Raw genomic sequence first — 24,748 nt, forward strand, 5'->3', positions numbered from 1 at the left:
ATGACTGCTGCTTTATAATACAGATTGAAATATGGTGTAGCTAGTCCACCTTCCCTAGCATTTCTTTTCATTAATTCTCTTGATATTCTGGACCGTTTATTCTTCCAAATGAATTTTGTTACTATTTTTTTCTAGCTCTGTAAAGTAGTTTTTTGGTAAATTAATTTGTATGGCACTAAATATATGATTTAATTTAGGTAAAATTGTCATTTTTATTATATTAGCTCAACCCAGTCACGAGCAACTGATATTTTTCCAATTAGTTAGATCTGACTTTATTTGTGTGAAAAGTGTTTTGTAGTTGTGGTCATATAGGTCCTGGGTTTGTTTTGGCATGTAGATTCCCAAATATTTTATAATGTCTACAGTAACTTTAAATGGGATTTCTCTTTCTATCTCTTGCTGTTGAATTTCATTGGAAATATATAGGAATGCTGAGGATTTATGTGGGTTTATTTTATGTCCTGCAACTTTGCCAAACTTATTTATTGTCTCAAGTAGTTTTTTACTTGATTCTCTAGGATTCTCTAAGTATATCATCATGCCATCTGCAAAGAGTGATAGCTTGGTCTCTTCTTTGCCTAATTTGATTACTTTGAGTTCTTTTTCTTCTCTAATTGCTACTGCTAACATTTCTAGTACCAGATTGAATAAGAGGGGTGATGGTGGACACCCTTGTTTCACCCCTGATCTTATGCGAAATGCTTCTAGCTTCTCCCCGTTACATATAATACTTGCTGATGGCTTTAAATAGATGCTACCTATTATTTTAAGGAAGGCTCCATTTATTCCTATACTTTCTAATGTTTTTAATAGGAAGGGATGTTGTATTTTGTCAAAAGCCTTTTCTGCATCTATTGAGATGATCATGTGGTTTCTGCTAGTTTTATTGTTGATATGATCAATTATACTGATGGTTTTCCTAATATTAAACCATCCTTGCATTCCTGGGATAAATCCTACCTGATCAAAGTGTATTATTCTTAAGATAAGTTGCTGTAGCCTTTTTGCTAGTATTTTATTTAGAATTTTTGCATCTATATTCATGAGGGAGATTGGACTATAATTTTCTTTCTCTGTTTTATCTCTTCCTGATTTAGGTATCAGTACCATATTTGTGTCATAAAAAGAGTTTGGTAGGACTCCTTCTTCACTAATTTTCCCAAATAGTTTGTAGAGTATTGGAATCAATTGTTCTTTAAATGTTTGATAGAATTCACTAGTAAATCCATCTGGCCCTGGAGATTTTTTCCTAGGGAGTTGACTGATGGCTTGTTCAATTTCTTTTTCTGAGATGGGGTTATTTAAGTAATTTACTTCCTCTTCAGTTAATCTGGGCAACTTGTATTTTTGTAAATATTCATCCATTTCCCTAAGATTGTCAAATTTATGTGCATACAATTGGGAAAATAATTCCTAATTATTGCTTTGATTTCCTCTTCATTGGAGGTAGATTCACCCTTTTCATTTTTGATAATCATAATTTGGTTTTCTTCTTTCTTTTTTTTATCATATTGACTAAGGGTTTATCAATTTTGTTGTTTTTTCATATTTGTTTTATTTATTAATTCAATAGTTTTCTTAATTTCTCTCTCCTTTTTTTTATTAATTTTATTAATCTCTCCTTTGGTTTTCAATATTTCTAATTTAGTATTTAATTGGGGACTTTGAATTTGTTCTTTTTCTAGGGTTTTCAATTGCATGCCCAATTTGTTGACCTCCCTTTTCTCTAATTTAATCATATATGCTCTCAGGGATATAAAACTTCCCCTAAGAACTGCCTTTAATGCATCCCACAAATTTTGGTATGTTGTCTCATTATTATCATTCTCTTGAATGAAATTACTGATTGTTTCTATAGTTTCTTGTTTGACCCACTCATTCTTTAGGATTAAATTATTTAATTTCCAATTAGTTTTTAGTCTGTCTTTCCATGGCCCTTTATTGCATATAATTTTTATTGCATCATGATCTGAAAAGGATGCATTTAATATTTCTGCCTCACTGTATAGAATTATGAGGTTTTTATGCCCTAGAATGTGGTCAAATTTTGAGTATGTGCCATGAACCGCTGAGAAGAAAGTATATTCCTTTTTATCCCCATTCAGTTTTCTCTAGACATCTATCATACCTATCCTCTCTAAAATCCTGTTCATCTCCTTAACTTCTTTCTTGTTTATTTTGAGGTTAGATTTATCAAGTTTAGAGAGGGGGAGATTGAGGTCTCCCACTAGTATAGTTTTGCTATCTATTTCTTCCTCTAATTCCTTCACCTTCACCTCTAGGAATTTGGATGCTATACCACTTGGTGCATATATGTTGAGTAATGATATTGCTTCACTCTCTATGTTGCCTTTTAACAGGATATAGTTTCCTTCCTTATCTCTTTTAATTAGGTCAATTTTTGCTCTTGCTTTATCTGATATAAGGATTGCTACCCCTGCCTGTTTTACTTTAGCTGAGGCATGCTATATTTTACTCCAGCCTTTTACCTTTACCCTGTGTGTATACCTCTGTTTCAGATGTGTTTCTTGTAAACAGCATATTATAGGATTATGATTTCTAATCCATTCTGCTATCCATCTCCATTTTATGGGAGAGTTCATTCCATTCACATTTACAGTTATGATTGTTATCTGTTTCTTTTCCTCCATCCTATTCCTGTCCCTGTTAATGTTCATATTATTTCTCTCTTCTCCATCCCCCCCTTAATAGTTTTCCTTTTGACCACCGCCTCCCTCAGTATTCCCTTATCAGTCCCCTCCCTTTTCCTCCTCTTTCCCCTTCTTCCCTCCCTACTAATCACCCCCCCCCCTTTCATAGCCCTTTCCTCCTCCTACTGCCTGTAGGATATTTTTATACTTAATGAAATATGTTATTCCTTCTTCGCACCAAGAGGGACAGGAACAAATCTCATGCAAAGCTCCTCTCCCTCCCCTCTTTCCCACTAAAATGATACTTTTTGCATTTCTTCTCCATAGAGACCTATGTTTAACTGGTTGTTACTGCCTCCTTGCACCAGAACCAATGAGGGAAAAACTCATATGATTCCCATCTCCCTCCCTTCTTTTCCTCTGCTATAGTTTTTATGCCTCTTTGTGTGGCACAATTTACCCTTTTCCACTTCATTCATTCCCTTTCTTCCATTGCAGTCCCTTTGTAGCCCTTAATAAGATTGTTTTAGTCATCATTTTGTGTATTTTATACTCATACCCTCTACTTGTCTATAACCAGTTTGCTTTTATCAAATAACAGTGTGTGTGTTTTCCTTGTTTACCTTTCTGCATCACTGTTGCATCTTGTAATTGGAGGTTGAATTTTCCATTGAGTTCTGGCTTTTTTTTTTTTATCAGGAAGGTCTGGAACTCTGTTATATCGTTGAATGACCATCTCTCTGCCTGGAAGAATATGCTCAGTCTCGCTGGGTATGTGATCCTTGGTTGTAACCCGAGTTCTTTTGCCTTCTGGAAAATTGTATTCTGCTGCCTCTGATCTTTCAGTGTAGAGGCTGCCAAATCCTGTGCAATCCTCACTGTGGATCCTTGATATTTGAATTGTTTCTTCATGGCCGCTTGAAGTATTGTCTTTTTTTTTCTTTTTTTTTTTTTTAGCAATCGGGGTTAAGTAACTTGCTCAAGGTTACATGGCCAGTTATTTCTGGGTGTGCTGAGTATCTGAGCCTGGATTTAATCCAGGTCATCCTGACACTGGAGCTGGTGCTCTTACTCACCGAGCCACCTGGCTGCCCCTAAGCAATTGGGGTTAAGTAACTTGCTCAAGGTTACACGGCCAGGTGTTTCTGGGTGGGTGCTAAGTGTCTGAGCCCAGGATTCGATCTCCAGGTCTTCTCAACACTGGAGCTGGTGCTCTTACTTGCTGTGCTACCTGGCCACCCCTGCTTGAAGTATTTTCTCTTTTACCTGGTAGTTCTGGAGTTTGGCTACAACATTTCAAGGACTTTTCAGTTTGGGGTCTCTTTCAGCAGGTGTCTGGTGGATTCTCTTGATTTCTATTTTACCCTCAGGTTCTAGTATCTCAGGGCAGTTTTCTTAATGAGCTCTTGGAGAATGTTGTCCAGGCTCATTTTTTCATCATGATTTTCTGGTAGGCCTATGATTCTCAGATTATCTCTCCTGGATCTGTTTTCCAGGTCAGTTATTTTTTCTTTGAGGTATTTTACCTCTTTTTCTAATTTTTCATTCTTGTTGTTTTGTTTGACTAATTCTTGGTTCCTCATAGAGTTATTTGTTTCAATTTGGTTGATTCTAGTTTTTAGGAAATCATTTTCCTTGCTTAATTTTTGGAGTTCCTTTTCCATATCATATACTTTTCTTTTTAGAGAGATCTTTTTCTTCATTACAATGTTTTTCTAATTCTGCTATTTTGGTTTTGAGAGAATTATTCATTTTGTCTTCTATCTCTCTCATTTGGTTTTCAAAGTTCCTTTTGACCTCATCTAGGAGAGCTTTCTGTACTTGGGACCCATTCCCTATTGATGTTTCAGCTGTGGTTGTGGAGTCCACATCGTCTCCCTCTGAGTTTGGTTCCCCCCTCTGAGGATAGTAGGACTCCAGAGTCTTTGTCTTTGTAGTCTGCTTTCTACCCATTTTGAGGCAGGGCCCTAGCCACGCCCTTCCTCTAGGGATCCCAAGACTTTACTGTAGAGGGTTTTCCCCTGAGGCAATAGTTATTATGTTTTCTGGGTGGGGGGGGAAGTTGGAGCAGGTGAGGTTCACTCTGTCATCCTGGTCTTTGTGATGGGGTGCTTGGGATCTTGCTCTTTCCAGTGCCAGCCCTTTGGTGATAGGCCTGGTAGTGGCCCTTGTGGTTGGTGGGACAACTTGCCCTCCGAGTTGATCAGGCCCCTTCTGGGCCTGTCTTCTGCGTTTGTTGGCTGCACCTTCCAGGCTTGCCTCTGCATCTGCCGGCCACACCTTCTGAGCCTGCCACCGACATGTAGCCTTTATGGTCCTGTAGACTAGAGGCCCAAGAGTGTAACACTCTACTGAGAAATATATATATATATATATCTTTGCTTTGTGGAGGGCAATTGGGTTAAGTTACTTGCCCAAGGTAACACAGCAAGTTTGTTTTTTTTTTTGGTGTTAAGTGTCTGAGGCCAGATTTGAACTCAGGTCCTCCTGACTCCATGGCCAGTGCACTATTCACTGCACCACCTAGCCACCCCAACAATTATATTTTAATGTAAGTTTTGTTGATGTCTTTTTTTCATGATGATTCCTAGAAATCCTGCCCCTTTCCCCACCTCCACATTGAACTCTCATTTATAATAAGGAAAAGGAATTAAGCAAAATGATACAATGTAGAGGGATCATTCTGAGGTTGTATAGAAAATTCTTCCCTACTGGTCCCCTTAGCTCTCTCTATCTTGAAGAGACAAGTATTGAAGCATAAGTATGGCATGAACATTTATTTTGTGCAAGGGATTTTAATCTTATGCCCATGTTTGTGACTGAATTACATCATGACTTCAGTGAAAGTGAGATAACCAGCTGAAGTTGGCTGGTTATTGTGCTTTGTTCTCAAAGAGGACCAAAATGACATCACTATGCTAAAGTCAAGTTAAAATGTATCTGACTTTGACTGATAAGACCAAAGTGAGCTCAGAATGTCCTCCCACAGGTCGGACACAAATAGTCCATGTGAACATTTGGGGTGGATTCTCTACATTTGTGTATCTTGCATTTCTTTTGAGCTGCTTCAATTCTGTTTTGCTCAGAGAGCAAAAACCTTTTTCTGATAAGGGCATGTCATGCAGAGAGGTCCTATGCCATGTCACATAACCAATTGCAAAGTTCTTAAAAGAGAACTTGAGAGTGGTGTTGTTCCTTCTGACCACCATGTAAACTCCTGGCCAGTGTGAATTCTCCATAAAATAGTATTTTTGCAAAAATAGTTTGTTTTTCATTTGAACAAAATGGCCAACCCACTGGAGTTGTGCTCTCTGCAGTAGAGTTTGAATACTTGACAGTTTAGTTTGACATAGGACCTCAGTGTCTGGTATTTTATCCTGCCTAGTGATCTTCAGAATCTTCCTAAGACAATTCAAATGGAAATGATCCCATTTCTTGTCATGACACTGTTATACTGTTGTATGTCACAGGCATACAACATGACTTCTATCAAAGTGAGATGACCATCTTGAAGTACTGTCATTCTTGAAAGCAGAAGAGGATGGAGAACCCCTTCCTTTTTTAGTATCTTCCCTCTGGCAGTGGAAAGCCTATTCTCTCAGTCCTGACAAAGCATAGCCAAAATAATTTCTTAAGCCATGTAAGAAAAACTTAAAATTGGAAGGGTTATGTATCTAGAGAGAGGAGACTAAGGTATCCGACACTCCCATTTATAGCTAAGGAACTCAGATTTTCTTGAAGAAACTGAGGACTAGAGAGGTTGAATGATTTGTCTAAGTCACTAACCAGTCAGAAGAGTCAGAATAATTCTCAACATATAGTCTTAGAGAGTTGCCTAGGGCATTGCAAAATTAAGTGATTTACCTATGTTCACACAATAAATATGGGTCAGAGGCAAAACTTGAACCCAGACCTTCTTGATTGTAAAGTCAGCTCCTTGTCTAGTGTAAAATGCTATCTTTAATAATCCAAATAATGGTATTTAAATATGTGACAGGAATAAACTATATCTGAATGTAGGTGTTTCTTCCTTTACATAGTAGAGGGTCATAGTCTTTGGAGCTAGAAGAGACTTTTGAGACCATTTAGTCCAAATCTTTGATTTTTAGAGGTAAAGAAATAGAGAAATAGAGAAAGAGTGTGACCTGCCCAAGATCATCAAACTGGGAATTGAAACAAGGTCTTATGATTCCAAATGTAATGTATTTTCCACTATTTCAACCACCTTAAAAATTTATTTTAAACATTCATTTAAAAATGTTCCAAATTCTCTCCTTCCTTCCAGTCCTTGCCCACTCATTGAGAAGGCAACCAATATAATATCAATTATACATATGAAGTCATGTTGAAACATATTTCCATATTAGCCATGTTGCCCTCTCTCCCCACTTATAAGCAAGAAAAAGAAAGGAAGCTTAAAAAAAGTATGTATACTTCAATCTGAACTCAGAGTTCATCAGATCTGTCTCTGGAAGTGGGTAGCATTTTCAGCATGAGTCCTTTGAAGTTGTTTTGGATCATTATATTGATCAACTGCCTTTCACTAGATGCATTTCTGAAAGTTTTAGGTGCAAATCAAATGATATATTAAATACATTTGGAGCTCTTGTATTAAAACAACTTTGTGATGAATCTTTTGGTTAATCCTTTAAAAATAGGATTTTTCACATATTAGATTTTTTTTTTTGGTAGAGTAGAACATGCTTGTAAAATTTCCATGTACTTTTCTCCTCCCATTAAATGTCTGATTGTAAGACTACATCAAACCATTTCTCAATCTTATGATTTACTTATCCCTGTACAATATGATGCTGTGTTCCACTTGCTGTCAATGTGAACAGGAAAATTGGCCTTGCCTTCAGGGACCTATATTTCCTTTCTTACAGGAATAAAAGAGGCACAGTTACGATACTATAGAAACTTGGTGGGGGGGGAGGGGCTTTTGGGTTTATCAAATCCATTTTTAAAATTAAAGCATTTCGGGAAGACCTTGGCCCAGGAGGGAAGACTGATCCACTATAACTGGAGAGAAAGGCTAGCAGTGAGCTGACGAGAGTCAATTGCCATGGCTCCTTTTTGAGCTAGCAGCTCTGGTAAGCCAGCAGGTGCTGAAAGCAAATGAGGCAAAAAGCAATTTTAGCAGTCTGAGCCAGAGCTGTCCATTCAGCACCACCCAAGTCACTGAGCATCAGAAACATGGAGAGATTAAAAGAGCAAAGATGTCTTTCCATAATGGTGCCCTTGGGTTCATGCCATGGAAGGAATTAAAGGGAATAAGTAGAGCCCTCTGTAACTTCTGCTAATTACCTCTCCTTGATGGGGTTTGAGATGGAACTACTGTATATAGAAATCTCAGCTGCAGTGGGTGATAAGTTAGCAAAGGTTTACAATGTTTCTTTTGCAGGGCTTGCCAATAATTTTAGTATGACAGAATCCTTCCCACCCAAGAACCCATACCAACCTATACTTATACCAAGAACATCTTCATCCTGTGCAATACAGAAAAAGCTACCATACCTCTGCTATAGACACTATAAGACAATTAGGATCACATGGTCCATTCATTGATCCATGGGGGATGGTCACCAGTTCTCTGCTTGCCCTTTCTCCTTGCTAAAATTTATTAAAACAAATTAAAACTTCCCGTGGTGGTAGAATAATGAAAAGAGCACTGGGCTATCACTCAGGAAATCTGTTTTAATCTTTGCTTCTAACTGCTAACACATATCTCTTCCCTTTTCTGTAAAATGGGGGTAAGAATTCTGACATGATTTATTTCACAGGCTGTTTTGGAAGATCTGAGGCTCATCAGGGAAATAGGGGTGATACTACTATTTATTTAGTCCTCTTGTAGGAGCTGCTTGACATGCCAGAAGTTTTCATATGGAAACTACAAGCATCAGGGATCAGAACAAAAGAAGGGGTTGGGGGGCGAATCTCACATAGCACCAGACCTTAGTGGGAGCTGGAAACTGAAGAATAAGAATGTATCACAAGCATGATTTTCTTTCTATGCATTTTCTGTAGAAGAAAAAGCAATGGTGCCATTTCAAAAGTGCAGGTATATGATAAGAATCACAGGGTTTGGAAGAGACCTCAAGAGATGAGCTGTTCTATTTCATTTTCTCTAATCTCTCTTCATCTAGGCAACATTGTTGATCTTAGAAAATTACAATTTACAATGGTCATCGCGTATTGTAACATAGTCTGTTCCCACATGTGACAAGCATTCTGTAGACAATAAGATATGTGGAAAGGGTAAGTCCTGCACGTGGACTCTGAGTCATTCAGCTGTCCCCTCACTCTCCACCCCCCCTTACTCCAGGACTCTGTCTAAATTACTTGTCAAATATTTGCCTGACATCAACCCATCAGGTACTCATTCTGTTATCAATTGATTAAATTTTAATATCATAGTCAAGAAAAACAGTCTGATTATGTTAAGGAAAATGTATAGTAATAAAAAAAGGACCAGAACTCATTATCTTTTCCTCTTCCAAACAGTGTGCTCTACAAAATCTCCCTATAACTGTTGTGGACAGCACCACCTTCCAAGTCACACAGACTTACAACTTAGGTGTTATCCTCAACTATTCACTTGCAATCACCATACATATCCAATCTGTTGCTAAGTCTTGTCTTTTTTATCTTCACACCATCTCTTGTATATATCCCCTTTTTCTACCCTCCTATAGCTATAACTCTGGTTAACCCATATCACCTCATGTCTAGACTATTGTCATAGACTACTGACCATAATTCCTGCCTCAAGTTTCTCCCCACTCCAGACCATCCTTCATTGATTTGCCAAAATGATCATTCTGAAACATAGGTCTGATATCACCTTCCCTGCCCCCTCTCAATACACTCTAGTGGTTCCCTATTACCTCCAAGATCAAGCATAAAATAATCTATTTGCCTTTTAAAGTCTCTTACAACCTGGCCCTTCCCAATTTTCTGGTCTTCTTATACTTTATTTCCTTGATCTAAAACATGGGCTTTCCTACTGTTTCTGGCATGCAATATTATATCTCTGGACTCTATGACTTTACCTTGTGTCTCCTCATGCCTTAAATACTCCTCTTCTTTACTTTCACCTGTTGGCTTCCCTGGCATCCTTTAAGACTCAACTCTAATCTTTTCTTCTGCAAGAAGCCTTTCCTGGTTTTCCTCCACCCCCTCCCCTTTGAGATTATTTCCAATTTCCCCTGCATTTACATCTTGCATGTACAGATGTGCTTGCATGATGGGTCCAGGGACCACATCAATCTTTTTTTTGTATCCTCATCCCTAGGCTTGTTGATGAAAAAAAATTAACAGGAGCTAACAGAAATCATCCATCTACATTAACCACCAAATTTAATCTCCTATGTAATGTCCCTTCCCCCATTGGAGTTCCAAATTAATCTCTCTAACCTTTTTGCATCACTGCCCAGGTCTGCATTTCAATGGACATTTCCTATACTGTCTACAACACCCTTGAATGCTGCTGAATCAGATTAAAATGTAATTGGGAAATATTTAGAAAAATAAATAAAAATATAGTAGAACATAGATAAGATTGCATTTTAAAACTAAGCCAATATTCTGTCCACAAGGATCCCTAGGTATACTTTAGAGGTCCTGTTTCTATCTGGGTGTGAGACTACTGCCCAAGAGTAGTAATAGATAGACTTTGTCAATATAACCACGCCCTTATGAATCTTCTAAGTCAGATATAAGTAGAAGATTATGGAAATTATTATTGGTGTAGTTAATTATATCACATGAACTAAGGTAATTAGAAAAAAATATTTCATGGAATATCTGAAAACATAGGGAGGATGGTGCATAGAAGACTTGAGTTGAAGTACAATAAGAGATCTGGATGTGCATTTCACCCATGAGGGTTACTAGTTGCATGAAAAAAGGACAAGTCACTTTACCCTTCTGAGCCACAATTTCCTCATTTGGAAACTGAGGATTACAATGCCTATAGTGAGGACCTGACAAAGTTGTTATGAGGTTCAGTTCATAATATACACACACATAAATCTCAGTCAATAAACATTTATTAAGTGCCTACTATGTGCTTGAGAATACAAAAATAGGCAAAGAGAATCCCTACCCTTAAGGAACCTAACAGTATAATGAGGAAGACAACAATTACTTACAAACAAGCTACATACTAGAAAAATAGGAATAATTAAAAGAAGGAAGGCCAAAGAATTAAGAGAAGGTGCGAAAGGATGGAATTTTAGTTGGAACTTGAAGGAAGTCAAGGAAAAGGAGATGAAGAGGTAGAACTTTCTAGGTATGGGGGATGGTCAGAGAAAATGTCTGCAGCTAAGACATGGAGTATTTTACTCAAGGAACAGCAAGAAGGCTGTCAACGGAATGAAGAGTATGCTGGGGAGTAAAGCATAAGTATAAAGGAGGAAGGAGAAGTCTAGGTTATAAAGGACTTTGAATGTCAAACAGGATTTTATATTTGATCCTGGAGATGATAGGGAACCACTGGAGTTTATTGAGTCAGGGAATGATGTGTTTGGATCTGTGCTTTAGGAAATCACATTGGTGACTTCAAGGAGGATGAATTAGAGTGGGGAGAGATTTGAGGCAGGCAGACCCACCAGAAGGATATTGTGATAGTTCAAATGTGAAGTAATGAGAGCCTGCACAAGAGGAGTGGCAGTGTCAGAGGAGAGAAGGGGATGTATTTGAGAGATGTGCAAAGGTGAAACTGATGGGCCTGGGCAACTAGTTGAATATGGAGGATGAAGGATTGTGAGGAGCTGAGGATGACATCTAAGCTATGAGCCTGAGGAACTGGGAGAATGGTGTTTTCCTCTACAAAAATAGGAAAGGTATTTTTGGGGGGGGGCATTTAGAGGGAAAGAAAAGTTCAGCTTTGGACATGTTGAATTTAGTTTGAGATGTCTGAAATGCAGTTGGAGATGCAAGATTGGAGGTCAGCAGAGAGGTTAGGGAAGTATAGGTAGATTTGAGAATCATCAACATAGAAATGGTAATTAAATCCATGGGAGATAAAATCACCAAATGAAGTAATATATGGAGAGAAAAAGGTGTAGGACAGACCTACATTTAGAAGGCATGACTAGAAGGGAATCAGATAGGTAGAAGAGAGAATGGGGTCCTCAAAACCTAGAGAGAAGAATATGAAAGAAAAGAGTGTGATCAACAGGGTCAAAGGCTGCAGAGATGTCAAGAATGAGGACTGAGAAAGGGCAATTGGATTTGGTAAGTAAGAGGTCATTGATAACTTTGGAGAGAGTTCTGGCGGAATGAGAAAGGTGGAAGCCAAATTGTAAGGGGTTCAGAAGTAAGTGGGGGCAGCTAGGTGGCCCAGTGGATAGAGCACTGGGCTTGGAATCAGGAAGAATCATCTTCCTGAGTTCAAATCTGGCCACAGACACTTACTAGCTGTGTGACCCTGGGCAAGTTACTTAACCTTGTTTGCCTCAGTTCCTCATTTATAAAATGAGCTAGAGAAAGAAATGGCAAAACACTCAGTATCTCTACAAAGAAAATCTCCAAATGGAGTCTCATAGAGTCAGAGATCACTAAAACAACTCAATAGCAACAAAAAAGTAAGAGGAGAGAAATTAAAGTAACATCTAGGTGGTGAAATGGATAAAGTTTAGGGCTGGAATCAGTAAGACCCTAGTCTGGTCTCAGACACTAGCTGTGTGATGATGGCCAAGTCATTAACTTCTGTCTGCCTTAGTTTCCTCATCTGTAAAATATGAATAATAGTACCATCTACTTATCAGGTTTGTTGTGGGGATCAAATAAGATAAAGATTGTAAAGTACTTAGCTCAATTCATGGCATATAGTAAGAGATATTTAAATGTTAGCCATTATTTTTTCCCCTCCACTCTGCATCTGCTCCTCTGCCTAGTTTCGATTCCTCTTCAAAAAATACCCTCCCAGGTTAAGATTATTGCTTCTAATCTTATCACCATGGAGCCTTGTCTTAGGCTTTGTCTGATACCACCTACCTCAGCCTCCTCTCCCCTTTCATTGGAGGGCTGAAATGTGGGGTACCAAACTCCTCCCAATGTCTTTCTCTATAGATGTCAGAACTTTTTTTGGCTCATTCTACACTGCATACATTGAACTGCTTGATTTTAAATTCATGTAAGAAGACATCTCTAGCCCCCTCACCCTTTTTTTTACTCCTTTTGTGTGTTATCTTCTCCCATTAGATTGTAAGCTTCTTTTTTATTAATTGTATCTCCAATGTTTACTACAGTGCCTGACATATAGTAGGCACTTAGACATTTACTGGATTCATTTAAAGACACCTGTTATAGATTTCCTTTTCAATGAATTTAACTATAAAGGTCAGAAGAGATAGAGGCCAATAGTCAATGGAGATGGAAAAGATCAAGTGAGAGTTTTTTAAGGATGGGGATATATGGACATGTTTATAAATAATAGGGAAGAATCCAGTGACATGGAGACATGGATTGCCTCACTACAGTGAGGGCTGAGTAGAATGTAAATTTGTAGTAACCTCAGTCAGAAAAGTTGTTTGGTTTTCTTCTTGATTGAGCAGCATGTGTATTGGGACAAAGATTGCTATATTGGAGGTTATCCATAGCCTGAGGCTTGGAGGGGTGCAATATGATAAGATAGTCAGTAATGTGATAAGGGACTCAAGAGAAGAGGACAATGTAGAGTTGCATTGGTTTACCAGGAAGTCAAGATGGGGAAATGAGGAAAGAGTGGCTATTACAAAGGAGATGGTGTGGGAGAGAACTAAGGGACTGAGGATCTGGAGGTCATGTGGTGGACAAAGAGTAGGATTTGCTAAGGGAAAGAAGACAGAGAGGTGAAAAGTCAATAAATAATGGTCAGATAAGGAGATTTTTTAGTTCTTGAATATGGAAGTTGTACATTTGTCTGTGATGGAAAAATTGAGGTTATCGCCATCTTTGTGTATGACTGAAGTGGGGTGAAGGAGTAGGTCATGAGAAGTAAGTAGATTAAGGAGCTGAGCGGTTGAGAGTATATTTATAGGGGTAGGGGTGTGTGTGTGTGTAGTATGTGGACATATATACATTTATAGTATTTGCAAATTTTAAAGTGTTACATAAATGTTAGTTTTTATAATTCTCTCATCTTGTCATAATCATGAAGACCGTAAGGGGAAAAAAGATCACAATGGTGATCATAACTTTTTGCCAACATCTGCCAGAGAGGATGAAGAAGTAGAGAAAGTCTATGATGAATTTGATAAGACCTTCAGACCAACTCAGAATATGCCTCAATTTGGGATAAATCCAATGGAAAGGAGGACTCAGTGTAGGAGAGCCAAAAAAAGTTAGAAAATGTGCTTAGCAATTAAGATGCAGAAGTCTTATACACAAAAATCTTCCATCTGTATATTGACAATAATTTTTGTCAATAAGAGGCTTAGAAGACTGGTCATGAACATGATGAGCACCAAATAGTACAAAAATGTGAGATTTTGTCTTAATGTTTTGGAAAGAACTGATTACTGATTAGGTAGTCATCTCTTTATTGAGCTTTGTTGTGCAGTAAGACAATTGATTAGTGAGAGCAAAGGTCAAAATCTATGCTAAACTAGAAGAGAGAAAACAGATGAGAAGACTATAGTGCATAAATTACAGTCATTGTAACCTGAACAATTTTAGTTAGCTGCCAGTTGTAGGGGTAAGCATAAACACAAGGGGATTGAGTTTGATAATCAACATTAAAATGACATTTAACTGATGAAAAGCAATCAGGATAATAGGAGGTCTAAAGAGCCCACAAATCACCTCAGTCAGAAGACATCTGATCTCTTTGCCAAGTAGAGAGAAAAGGCAGCCAAAGTCAACACTGGTTTAAAATAAGAGCTCATTTGCAAAACATCATGGAGGCAGTTGATAGAAAATTAGACATCTTACAGCAAAAATCACTATAGAGGAAAATAAGTCTCCAGAAAGATTGGCATTAGAGTCAACTGAGGATCCAGACTCATACTGGATCAACCCAAGAGCATTATAGGTGAAACTGGAAGGATAACAAATAGATGTAAAATGGAACAGTTTTGCCAACATTTCTGCAGTGATCCATTCTCATCATTAGTGAAAGTGAACCTTCACATCTGAACTCTTACTCCTTACAATAATTAGTATGTCTTAGGGGCAACTAGGTGGCACAGTGAATAGAGTATGGGCCCTGGAGTCAGGAGGACCTGAGTTCAAATCTGGCTTCATTCACTTAACACTTACTAGCTATGTGACCCTGGGCAAGTCACTTAACCCCAATTGCCCTGCTTTCCCCCTCCAAAAAGACAAAAAAATAATTAGTATGCCTTATTGGGAAGTGGAAGTAGACCTTAAGATGGAAGAATGACTGGATCAGAACAATATCTACCAAAAGAATCCATACTAGAAATGATGAAATTTTGAAAGACTTAAACTATCTACTTAAAAAATATTTTCAAGGGGAAAAGATACTAAAAAGAATGGGAAAATTATGGATGATATTATTAGGATCAAAAAAAGACAAAAAACATAGCAGAAACTACTGAGAATGTGGCCCTGCTATTGCCATCCAGTCATATTTCCTTTTTCTTTTCTTCTTGTCCTTGACATCATTGTGCAACTCCCTTTTCCTTTGTTCTTTTACAATTCTCTCTGTATTCTTTCCAGGGTATTTCCTGACATGCTATACTCTATTTTAATGTCTTATTTTTGTATTTTCAGTCTTTATCACAGATGGTTTATGCTAAGATTCTTGAGTTTGTCCTCTATAGGCCAAATTCTTCTTGCTTAGGTTTTGAATTGCCCATACCAACTAGCAAAGAGCTCTTCCTCCATCTTCTTACCAACTCCCCCTCCAATATTTGAGCCTAGTCTGGTCCAATACAACTGCACCCTGGAAATCTGGTGCCACTTTTTGACATCTAGGGGTTCTTTGACTACTGCTTCTCCAGAGGGTCCTTTTTCTTATCTGGAGCTTATCACCAAGACCCTGGCCCAGAATTCCACACCAAATCAGAGGATAATTTGTTAAATCTGCCTATGCCAGATAACCCCAGGCTACACAGACTCAGGACTTGGATGCTGCTCATCCCTATATATCACCCTATTTTCCCCAGTCCTTTGGATGCTATGCTTGCTTTCTTCTGTGATATTCTAATCCTTCACCTGGGTGGACAAGCATGTCCATCAGGCCTATTAGGGACAAGATGTTCTGCAAGACAGCCCAGGAATCCAAAATTCGATCTCTGATTCAAAATTACCATTAATTATAAATATCAACAGTTGATACAAGAAGGATTTGTAATTTTCTGTGGGAACTCTCTCCATCTAGACAGATCCAATCTTTCTATGATGAAACAGGTCCTAGAGAGTTAACTGAGACATATAAAGATTAAGTGACTTGTCCAGGAAACAAAATTAGCAAGTTCTGGAAGCAGAATTTGAACCTAGGTCTTACTAATTCCAAATTCAGCACTGTATCCACTGCTCCAACATGACCTCCTAGGATCTGATAAGTTTATTATGAATAAGAAAATTGGGGAAAAGATCCATTATTAAACAAATGTAATTGGGAAAATACATAAAAAATTTTGTGACAAATGGATTTAGAACCACATCTCACGCTATGCAAATCAGTGAATTCTAACCAACGAGATGCTTTAACATAAATTGAACTATTGAAAAGAAAAAAATGGAATAATGTATTTATCTCAATAGGAGAGAACAATTTTATTTTTTGGTCAACAAATAGAAGAAATCATTAGGGACAAAATAGAAGTGCTTAACTACATTTAAATAAAAAAAAATTCTCAAGAATGAAACCAAGGTAATGAACACATTATTTATATTAACGTCAAATGTCAAATAAAATTGATACTGACATGTTTATGCCTGTCTCAATGTGTATTCATATCTATGTTTACTTCTACATACTTAAAAATTGACAGAGGTAAAACACCCACTCTACAAAGAAAGGTTAAAGGGTCAATGAATATTTACCAACAATTTTTGAAAGAGGAAACATAAATTGTTAAATATGACTTGAAAAAAATAAATTAAACCAGATAATCAAATAAGCACTTCTAGAGATGGAACCAAGATAGCAGAATAGAAAAAACCCTCAGTCAAGTTCTCCTAACATTCCCCTTGAAACAATTTAAAAATAATTCCTCAAATCAAATTATGAAGTAGCAGAGCCCAAAAAAAATCAGAATGTGACATTCCTTCAGCTCAGGAAAACTTAAAAGGTCCAAAAGAGAAATCTATGACATGGGGGTGGAGGCTAGCCAGGATCCCACATGGATAAAAAAAACACTAGTGGGACTAGGTGGTAGTAAAAGAAGCAATAGTAATGATGGGAAGCCAAAAACAGTAAAGAGACTTGGCAACTGGTCAGAAAAATATTACAGAGGATGCCTGGGCTATCACTGGATTTAAGACCAGATGCTCTTTGGTATATCTGCTGTCTATATCTGCTTCTGGGTCATAGTTCAGGGGTGCAGAGCAGTACCTTTGATCCAGAGGGAATAAGAAAGCTGAGGAGCAGTATCGCTTATGATCACAAGGAATCAGAGACCCTAAGGAGCAGTATCACTTCCAGTCCCAAGGGATCAGGAGCCCTGAGGAAGAGCATAATTTCTGGTGCCAAAGGTTTTGGGAACCTTCCTGAGTAGGACCACAGTGCAGACCAAGAGAGCAAGACCACATCTCCCCCCAGATCATTACCACCTTGGAAGCACAGAATAAGATGACGGAATTAGAAACCAGGATCCAGAAATATGTTGTTTATAAGAAACACACTCAAAACTGACAGACATACACAGAGTTAAAATAAGGGGCTGGAGTAGAATCTATTATTCTTTAGCGGAAGTAAAAAAGACAGGGGTAGCAATCATGATCTCAGACAAAACAAAAGCAAAAGTAGACCTACTTAAAGAGGATAAGCAGGGAAACTACATTTTTCTAAAGGCATCATAGACACTGAATTAATATCAATACTAAACATACACACACCATATATAACACCTAAATACTTTACAGGAGGAATTATAGAGACAAATAGTAAAAATAAACTAGTTGGAGACCTCAACTCTCCTCTCAGAGCTAGATAAATCTAACCATAAAATAAATAGGAAAGAAGTTGAAGAGATGAACAGTCTTAGGAAATTTAGATATGATAGACTTCTAGAAAAAATTGAATGGAAATAGAAAGAAGTATACATTATTCTCATCTGAACATGGCACCTTCACAAAAACTGACCATGTATCGGGGCATAATACATACCTCACAAACAAATGCAGAAAAGCAGAAATACTACACGCACCCTTTCAGATGATAATGCAATAAAAATTACATTCAATAAAAGACCATAGAAGCACAGATTAAAAATTATTGGAAACAAAATAATCTAATTCTAAAAAAAAGAGTGGGTCAAAAAACAAATCATAGAAACAATCAATGATTTCATTAAAGGGAATAACAATGAGACCACATGACAAAATTGGTGTAATACAGTCAAAGCAGTACTTAATGGAACATTTTTATCTCTAAACACATGCTTTTTACTTGCATTCATACAAGCAAAAAACTAGGAAAAGAATGAATTAAAAATCCCCAACTAAATGCCAAAATGGAAATCCTGAAAATCAAAAGAAAATGTAAAATACCTGTGAGTCAACCTGACAAGACAACCTGACTATCTGAACTCAATTACAAAACGCTATTCACACAAAGACAGATCTAAAAAATTGGAGAAATTTTCATTGCTCATGGGTAGACTGAGTCAATATAGTAAAAATGACAATTCTACCTAAGTTAATTTAGTTATTCAGTGACATACCAATCAAAGTACCAAAGAACTATTTTATAGAACTAGGAAAAATAAAAACAAAATTCATCTGCAAGAACAAAAGGTCAAGAATCTCAAAGGTATTAATTGAAAACAAAAGTGAAGGAATGCGGCTTAGCAGCATCAGAGCTCAAATTGTATTACAAAATGGTAATCATCAAAACAATTTGGTACTGGCTAAGAAACAGAGTGGTGGATTAGTGGAATAGATTAGGTTCACAATACAAAGTTGCAAATGACCATAGTAATCAAGTGTTTGATAAACCCAAAGAGTTGAGCTTTTGGGGTAAGAACTCACCATGTGACAAAAATTACTGGGAACACAGTCCTAAGTGGACATCTAAGTGGTACAGTGGATTGAGTGTCAAGTCTGGAGTCAGGAAGACTCATCTTCTTGAGTTCAAACCTGGCTCCAGACACTTAGTTGTGTGACCCTTAATTGAACAAGTCATTTAAACCTGTTTGCCTCAGTTTTTCTCAGCTGTAAAAAGAGCTGAAGAAGGAAATAGCAAATTACTCTAATATCTTTTCCAAGAAAGCCCCAAATGGGGTCACAGAGTCAGACACCACTGAAAACAATTGAACAACAATCTGGGAAAACTGGAATACAATTTGGCAGAAATTAAGCATAGATCAATATCTTACGCTGTATACCAAGATAAGGTCGAAAGGTTTAAACGATTTAGACATAAAGGATGATATTATAAGTAAGTTAGGGGAGCATGGAAAGATGTACCTCTCAGATCTATGAATAAGGGAAGAGTTTATGACCAAACAAGAGTTACAGGGGATCACAAGAAAGAAAATGGATAATTTTGATTACATGAAATTAAAAAAACTTTTGCATAAACAAAACTACTGCAGTAAAAGTTAGAAGGAAAACAGGACACTGATAAAAATTATCACACCAAATTTCTCTGATAAAGAGCTCATTTCTCACACATGTAGGAAACTGAACCATATTTATAAAAATCAGAGCCATTTCCCAATTAATAAATGAACAAAGGAAATGAGCAGGAAGTTTTAAGAAGACATTAAAGCTATCAATAGTCATATAAAAATACTCTGAATCACTAATAATTAGAGACATGCAAACTAAAGCAACTCTGAGATACCACCTCTCATATATAAGATTGATTAACATGACAGAAAAAGAAAATGACAAATGCTGTAGGAGATGTGGAAAACCTGGGACACTGCTGCACTATTGGTGGAATTGCAAATTGGTCTAAGCCCTCTAGAGAACAATTTGGAATTACTCCCAAAGCTGCTATAAAACTGCACACACCCTTTGATGCAGCAATACTACTACTAGGCCTGTATCCCAAAGAGATCAAAGAAAGGGAAAAGGACCTATTTGTACAAAAATATTTATAGCAGCTCTTTTTGTGGTGGCAAAGAATTGGACATTTGTGGGATGCCCATCAATTGGGGAATGGTTGAACAAGTTATGACATATGACTGTGCTGGAATGCTGTACTATAAGAAATGATGAGCAAAATGATTTTAGAAAAACATGGAAGATTTATATGAACTCATGCAAAGTGAAGTGAACAGAATCAGGGGAACATTGTACATTGTAATATCACTATTTTAATGATGATCAACCAGGGCAGATTTAGCTACTCTAATCAATACAATGATTTGAGACAATTCCAAAGGATGCATGAGAGAAAATGCTATCCACCTCCAGAGAGAGAATTTATGAATTGAGTGAATATTGAAACATGCTTAAAAAAAACTTCCTTTCTTTTTCTTTTTTTGGTTTTTGTTTTCTTTTGGAAGATGACTAATGTGTAAGTATGTTTTGCATGACTTCATACATATAATTAATATCAAATTGTTTGCCTTTTCAAGGATGGGAAAGGGACAGGCAGGAGGGAGAGAATTTGGAACTCAAAATTTTTGAAAATGAATGATTAAAATTTTTACATGTAAAAATGCAACATTAAAAAATAAAATATATTTAAAAAGAAAACATCTCATTGATAATCAAAGTGGTATAAATAAAAATAAGTCCCATCTCACATCTATGAAATTGACAAAAATAGTTAAAATCAACCAAACAATGCTAGCAAATTTGGGAAGAAACCAGTGCATCATTCACAGTTAGCAAAATGGCAAACTTTTTTTTTGTTTTTATTAATTTGTTTACTTTAATTTAAAAGATTCATTACCACAATTGCTTGAGTTTCAAATTTTCTCCCCCTCCCTTTTCTCCCCCCCATGGTGGCATACAATAAAGTATAGTATCAGCAAATACTTTCACATTAGGCATTAGTCAGGTTATAAAGAAGGATTGTAACAGATGGAATGAAGGATGGGAAAGAGGAAACAAAACCAAACGAGAAAATGAAAAAGGGCAGGTAGTTAGCTTCAATCTGGGTTCAATCTCAGTTCTTTCTCTGGATGTAAACATCTCTTTCCATCATGTGTCTTTTGGGTTTGATTATGACTGGATTGCTGAGAAGAGGCCAGTTTATCAAAGTTGGTCATCACGCATATGTTGTGTCTGTAATTGTGTACAAATTCCTCCTGGCTCTACTCTTCTCACTCAGCATCAGTCCATATAAGCCTCTCCAGGAAAATATGAAGTCCATTTGCTCCTTGTTTCTTATTGCACAATAGTATTCCATAACATGCATATACCACAACTTGTTTAGCCATTCCCCAATTTATGGGCACCCCCTTAATTTCCAATTCTTTGCTACCACAAAAAGAGCTGCTATAAATATTTTTGTACATATGGGTCTTTTTCCCACTTCTATGATCTCTTTGGGATACAACCCTAGAAGTGGCATTGCTGGGTCAAAGGGTATGAAATTATTTATAGCCCTTAGGGCATAATTCCAGATTGCTTTCCAGAATGGTTGGATCAGTTCAGAACTCCACCAGCAATGCATTAGTGTTCCAATTTGTCCACATCCTCTCCAGCATTTGTCATTTTCCTGCTTTGTCATCTTAGCCAATCTGACTGCTGAGATGTAGTACCTCAGAGTTCTTTTGATTTGCATTTCTCTAATCAATAGTGATTTAGAGCATTTTTTCATATGCATATAGATATCTTTAATTTCTTCTTCTGTAAACTGCCTGTTCATATCCTTTGACCATTTATCAATTGGGGAATGACTTGAATTCTTATAGATTTGACTCAATTCTCTGCATATTTTAGAAATGAGTCCTTTATCAGTGACATAGGTTGTAAAAATTGTTTTCCAATTTTCCACTTCCCTCTTAATCCTGGTTACATTGGCTTTGTTTGTACAGAAGCTTTTCAACTTAATGTAATCAAAATTACCCATATTGCATTTTATAATGTCCTCTAATTCTTGTTTGGTCATAAAGTCTTCCCCTCTCCACAAATCTGACAGGTAAACTATTCCTTGCTTTCCCAGATTGCTGACAGTACCAGCCTTTATACCTAGATCATGCACCCATTTAGACTTGATTTTGTTATATGGTGTTAGATAATGGTCTATGCCCAGTTTCTTCCTAGCAAAACTTTTAAAATCTTTTTGAGAAATAAACTGGCAGTACACAGTAAAAAGTCTCAAAAATAATCATAAGTAAGTCCAGTAAGTCCACTCTAGCAAATATATGTATTGAAAACATTATCAAAAACAAATAAGCTCTGTCCAGATATTTTTGTAACAGCCATATTTGCAAGCAGCTTAAATGTCCAAATACAGTGAAATGAAAGGTTAAATGTATTTGGAATTCAAAATCTTGTAGAAGTGAATATTACAAACTAATATTTTTTGTATTGAGTATTAAGCTCAATATAAAATATTGATTTAATATAAAAATATGAGTGTAAAATATGTTAGTATAAAAGTTAAATGTATTTTTGTGTAATGTTAAGACTGATAAGTATGAGAAATTAACAAAAACCTATGTTAATATGTTTGTAACATTAAAACAACATAATATCAATGTATTTATAACACAAAATAAATATATAATATAATATACAATAAATAATCATAAGTAGTATATTTAATAATAATAAATACTATATAACAACTATATAAAAACATATAAGTCAGAAGCAGAAGGGGATAAATACTGTGATCTTGCAAGAGGAAAAGTGAATAAGACCAAGAAGAAAATGAATCTTGTTTGAGACTTAGCCTTAGATGATTATAGACTTAGACAATTTTAGACTTATTAGGGATTTTTAAAGGGTCATTAAGTTCAACTATCCTATTTTACAGATGAGGAAACCAAGGCAGAGTGGTTAAATGAGTTATCTAAGTTCATGCATGTGGCACAGTTAAGATTCAGATCATGATCCTGTGACTCAACCCTGGCACTCTTCCTTCTTTACCACACTTCTGTGAAAAGTTGTTAGGATATTTGCTGTGCTAAAATTAATTTAGCTATAAATAGTTACTAAGTAAGCTTAATGAGGTATATTGATGTCCAATATTGTTTTATTAATTTAATTTGTTAAAAGTCCCAGCCAGACAACTCCTTTTAAGCTCAAAATGGCACTCAAGTATAAAGCTTCATTCAGATGGTCCTGCAGGGGTTTTGAGTGCTTACTAACGCACAGTTGCTAACAGAGCTTTCTGTGATGGTTAAGGACACCCCAGCACAAACCTCAATGGGACCAGTAATTCAGAACATTTACAATGACCAGAAAACAGTTATTTCTCTCACAGATCCAAGTCAGACTCTCTCCCCCAGTTTCCTAGTAAAAGTCTGGCTACGTATGTGCATTTAATTACAAAGATGTGGGGCTGTAGCATTTTCTCCAAAGGCTCCAAATCCCCTCCTGCTTCCCCCAGATGACAGGCCAAAGGAATACAGTTATCCCTTCCACATTACTACTCTTCCCATTGTGGTTTCGATATATATTGTGGGAAGGGAGGGCAGACTGGGGGAAGGAGTAATCGGATGGCATGCCGTCTTGCAATGAGGGGAGGAAAGAGATGCAGAGAAAATTTGGAACTCAAAATCTTGTGGAAGTGAATATTACAAACTAATATTTTTTGTATTGAGTATTAAACTCAATATAAAATATTGATTTAATATAAAAATATGAGTATTAAAAACTAATATTTAATATGGGGATCGAATCAGGGCTCAGACACTTAGCACCCACCCAGAAACACCTGGCCGTGTAACCTGAGCAAGTTACTTAAGCCAATTGCTTAAAAAGAAAGAGTTTGATGGAAAATATGTGGAGCCCTCTCAGTTCTTCCCATAGGCTCTTACCCACCCCCCTTCACTAGCACTCCCCTTTTTGTTAGCGCTCAGAGGTGACTGTGGGAAAGACAAGTGCCACCATGACAGATGCCAATGTTATCTTGTTGTTCAGTTGTTTTCAGTCACGTCCAACTTGTTGTGACCCCATTTGGGGTTTTCTTAGGGAAGATAATGGAGTGGTTCACCATTTCCTTCTCCAGGTCTTTTTACATATGAGGAAACTGAGGCAAACAGGGTTCAGCTATTTGCCCAGGGTATTACAGCTAGTGTGTTTGAGGCCAGATTTGGACTTAGGTCTCCTGGATTCCAGGCCCAACACTCTATCCACTGTGCCACCTAGCTGCCCCAGATGTGATCTTACTTCCAGAAACTTAATTCCTCTAAGCACTCAGTGCCCATTCTCTTCTCTTGTCGAGACTACAGGGCTCTCAAGACCTCAGAATAAGAATCTTATGGGCTTTTTTCTTTTTTGGAGGAGGGTTTTGGGGAGGACCCAGGACCTAGAACCTAACCATACTCTACTCCCCTTGTATATTGTTGTCATTAACACCTGGTCACTTGCACAAGTTGACAGGACCCCGCACTTCTGGACAATAAGCCCTCTCAAACATGCTGCTGTTATTGTCCACTCCCCTTCCCTCTCCTCCTCTCCCATTCCTGAACTCTTACTTGTTCTTCTTGAACTTGGCTCCTTATCAAACTTCCTTCCACACACCCAGGGCTATTTTATATCACCATTCCTATCTTGACTAGAGAATGTCTCAATGCTTCCTAAATAATTCCCAATTCCCACCCATATAACTGCCAGCTGTGAACAGCTGTGTGTCCTCACTGCCTCCTACAAGCAGCTGTTTCTCTTTTATCTTAAAAAGACTCTAAAAAGCCCAACTTTTTAACATCAATATTCACTCAGGGATGCCATACTGCCGCAAATTCTGAAACACCACAATATCAGAAGGATAAGGAGACCTGTGAAAGACTGGGGCAAATCTACTGTGTGGTTAGCTCCATAGCAAGACCAGAGGGGCTTTG

The 24,748-nt window shown here is 37.2% G+C and overlaps 1 protein-coding gene across 1 annotated transcript in view; it reads right to left on the reverse strand.

The window, feature by feature from the left end:
* The window catches only part of MROH2B (maestro heat like repeat family member 2B), a 124,278-nt gene extending 114,508 nt beyond the window's left edge, over positions 1-9,770 (reverse strand). Inside the window, exons 1-2 of the mRNA XM_069096536.1 lie at positions 9,707-9,770; positions 4,846-4,978 (exon numbers count right to left, since the gene is read on the reverse strand). Of these exons, the coding sequence (XP_068952637.1) occupies positions 4,846-4,978; positions 9,707-9,770 (197 nt within the window). The remainder of the gene's footprint in view (positions 1-4,845; positions 4,979-9,706) is intronic.
* Between the last annotated feature and the right edge of the window lie 14,978 nt (positions 9,771-24,748).

This window comes from Petaurus breviceps, unplaced genomic scaffold (genome assembly GCF_028583685.1).
Source record: "Petaurus breviceps papuanus isolate PSGF00001 unplaced genomic scaffold, PetGlider_PUasm1.0 229, whole genome shotgun sequence".
Lineage (NCBI taxonomy): Eukaryota > Metazoa > Chordata > Mammalia > Diprotodontia > Petauridae > Petaurus > Petaurus breviceps.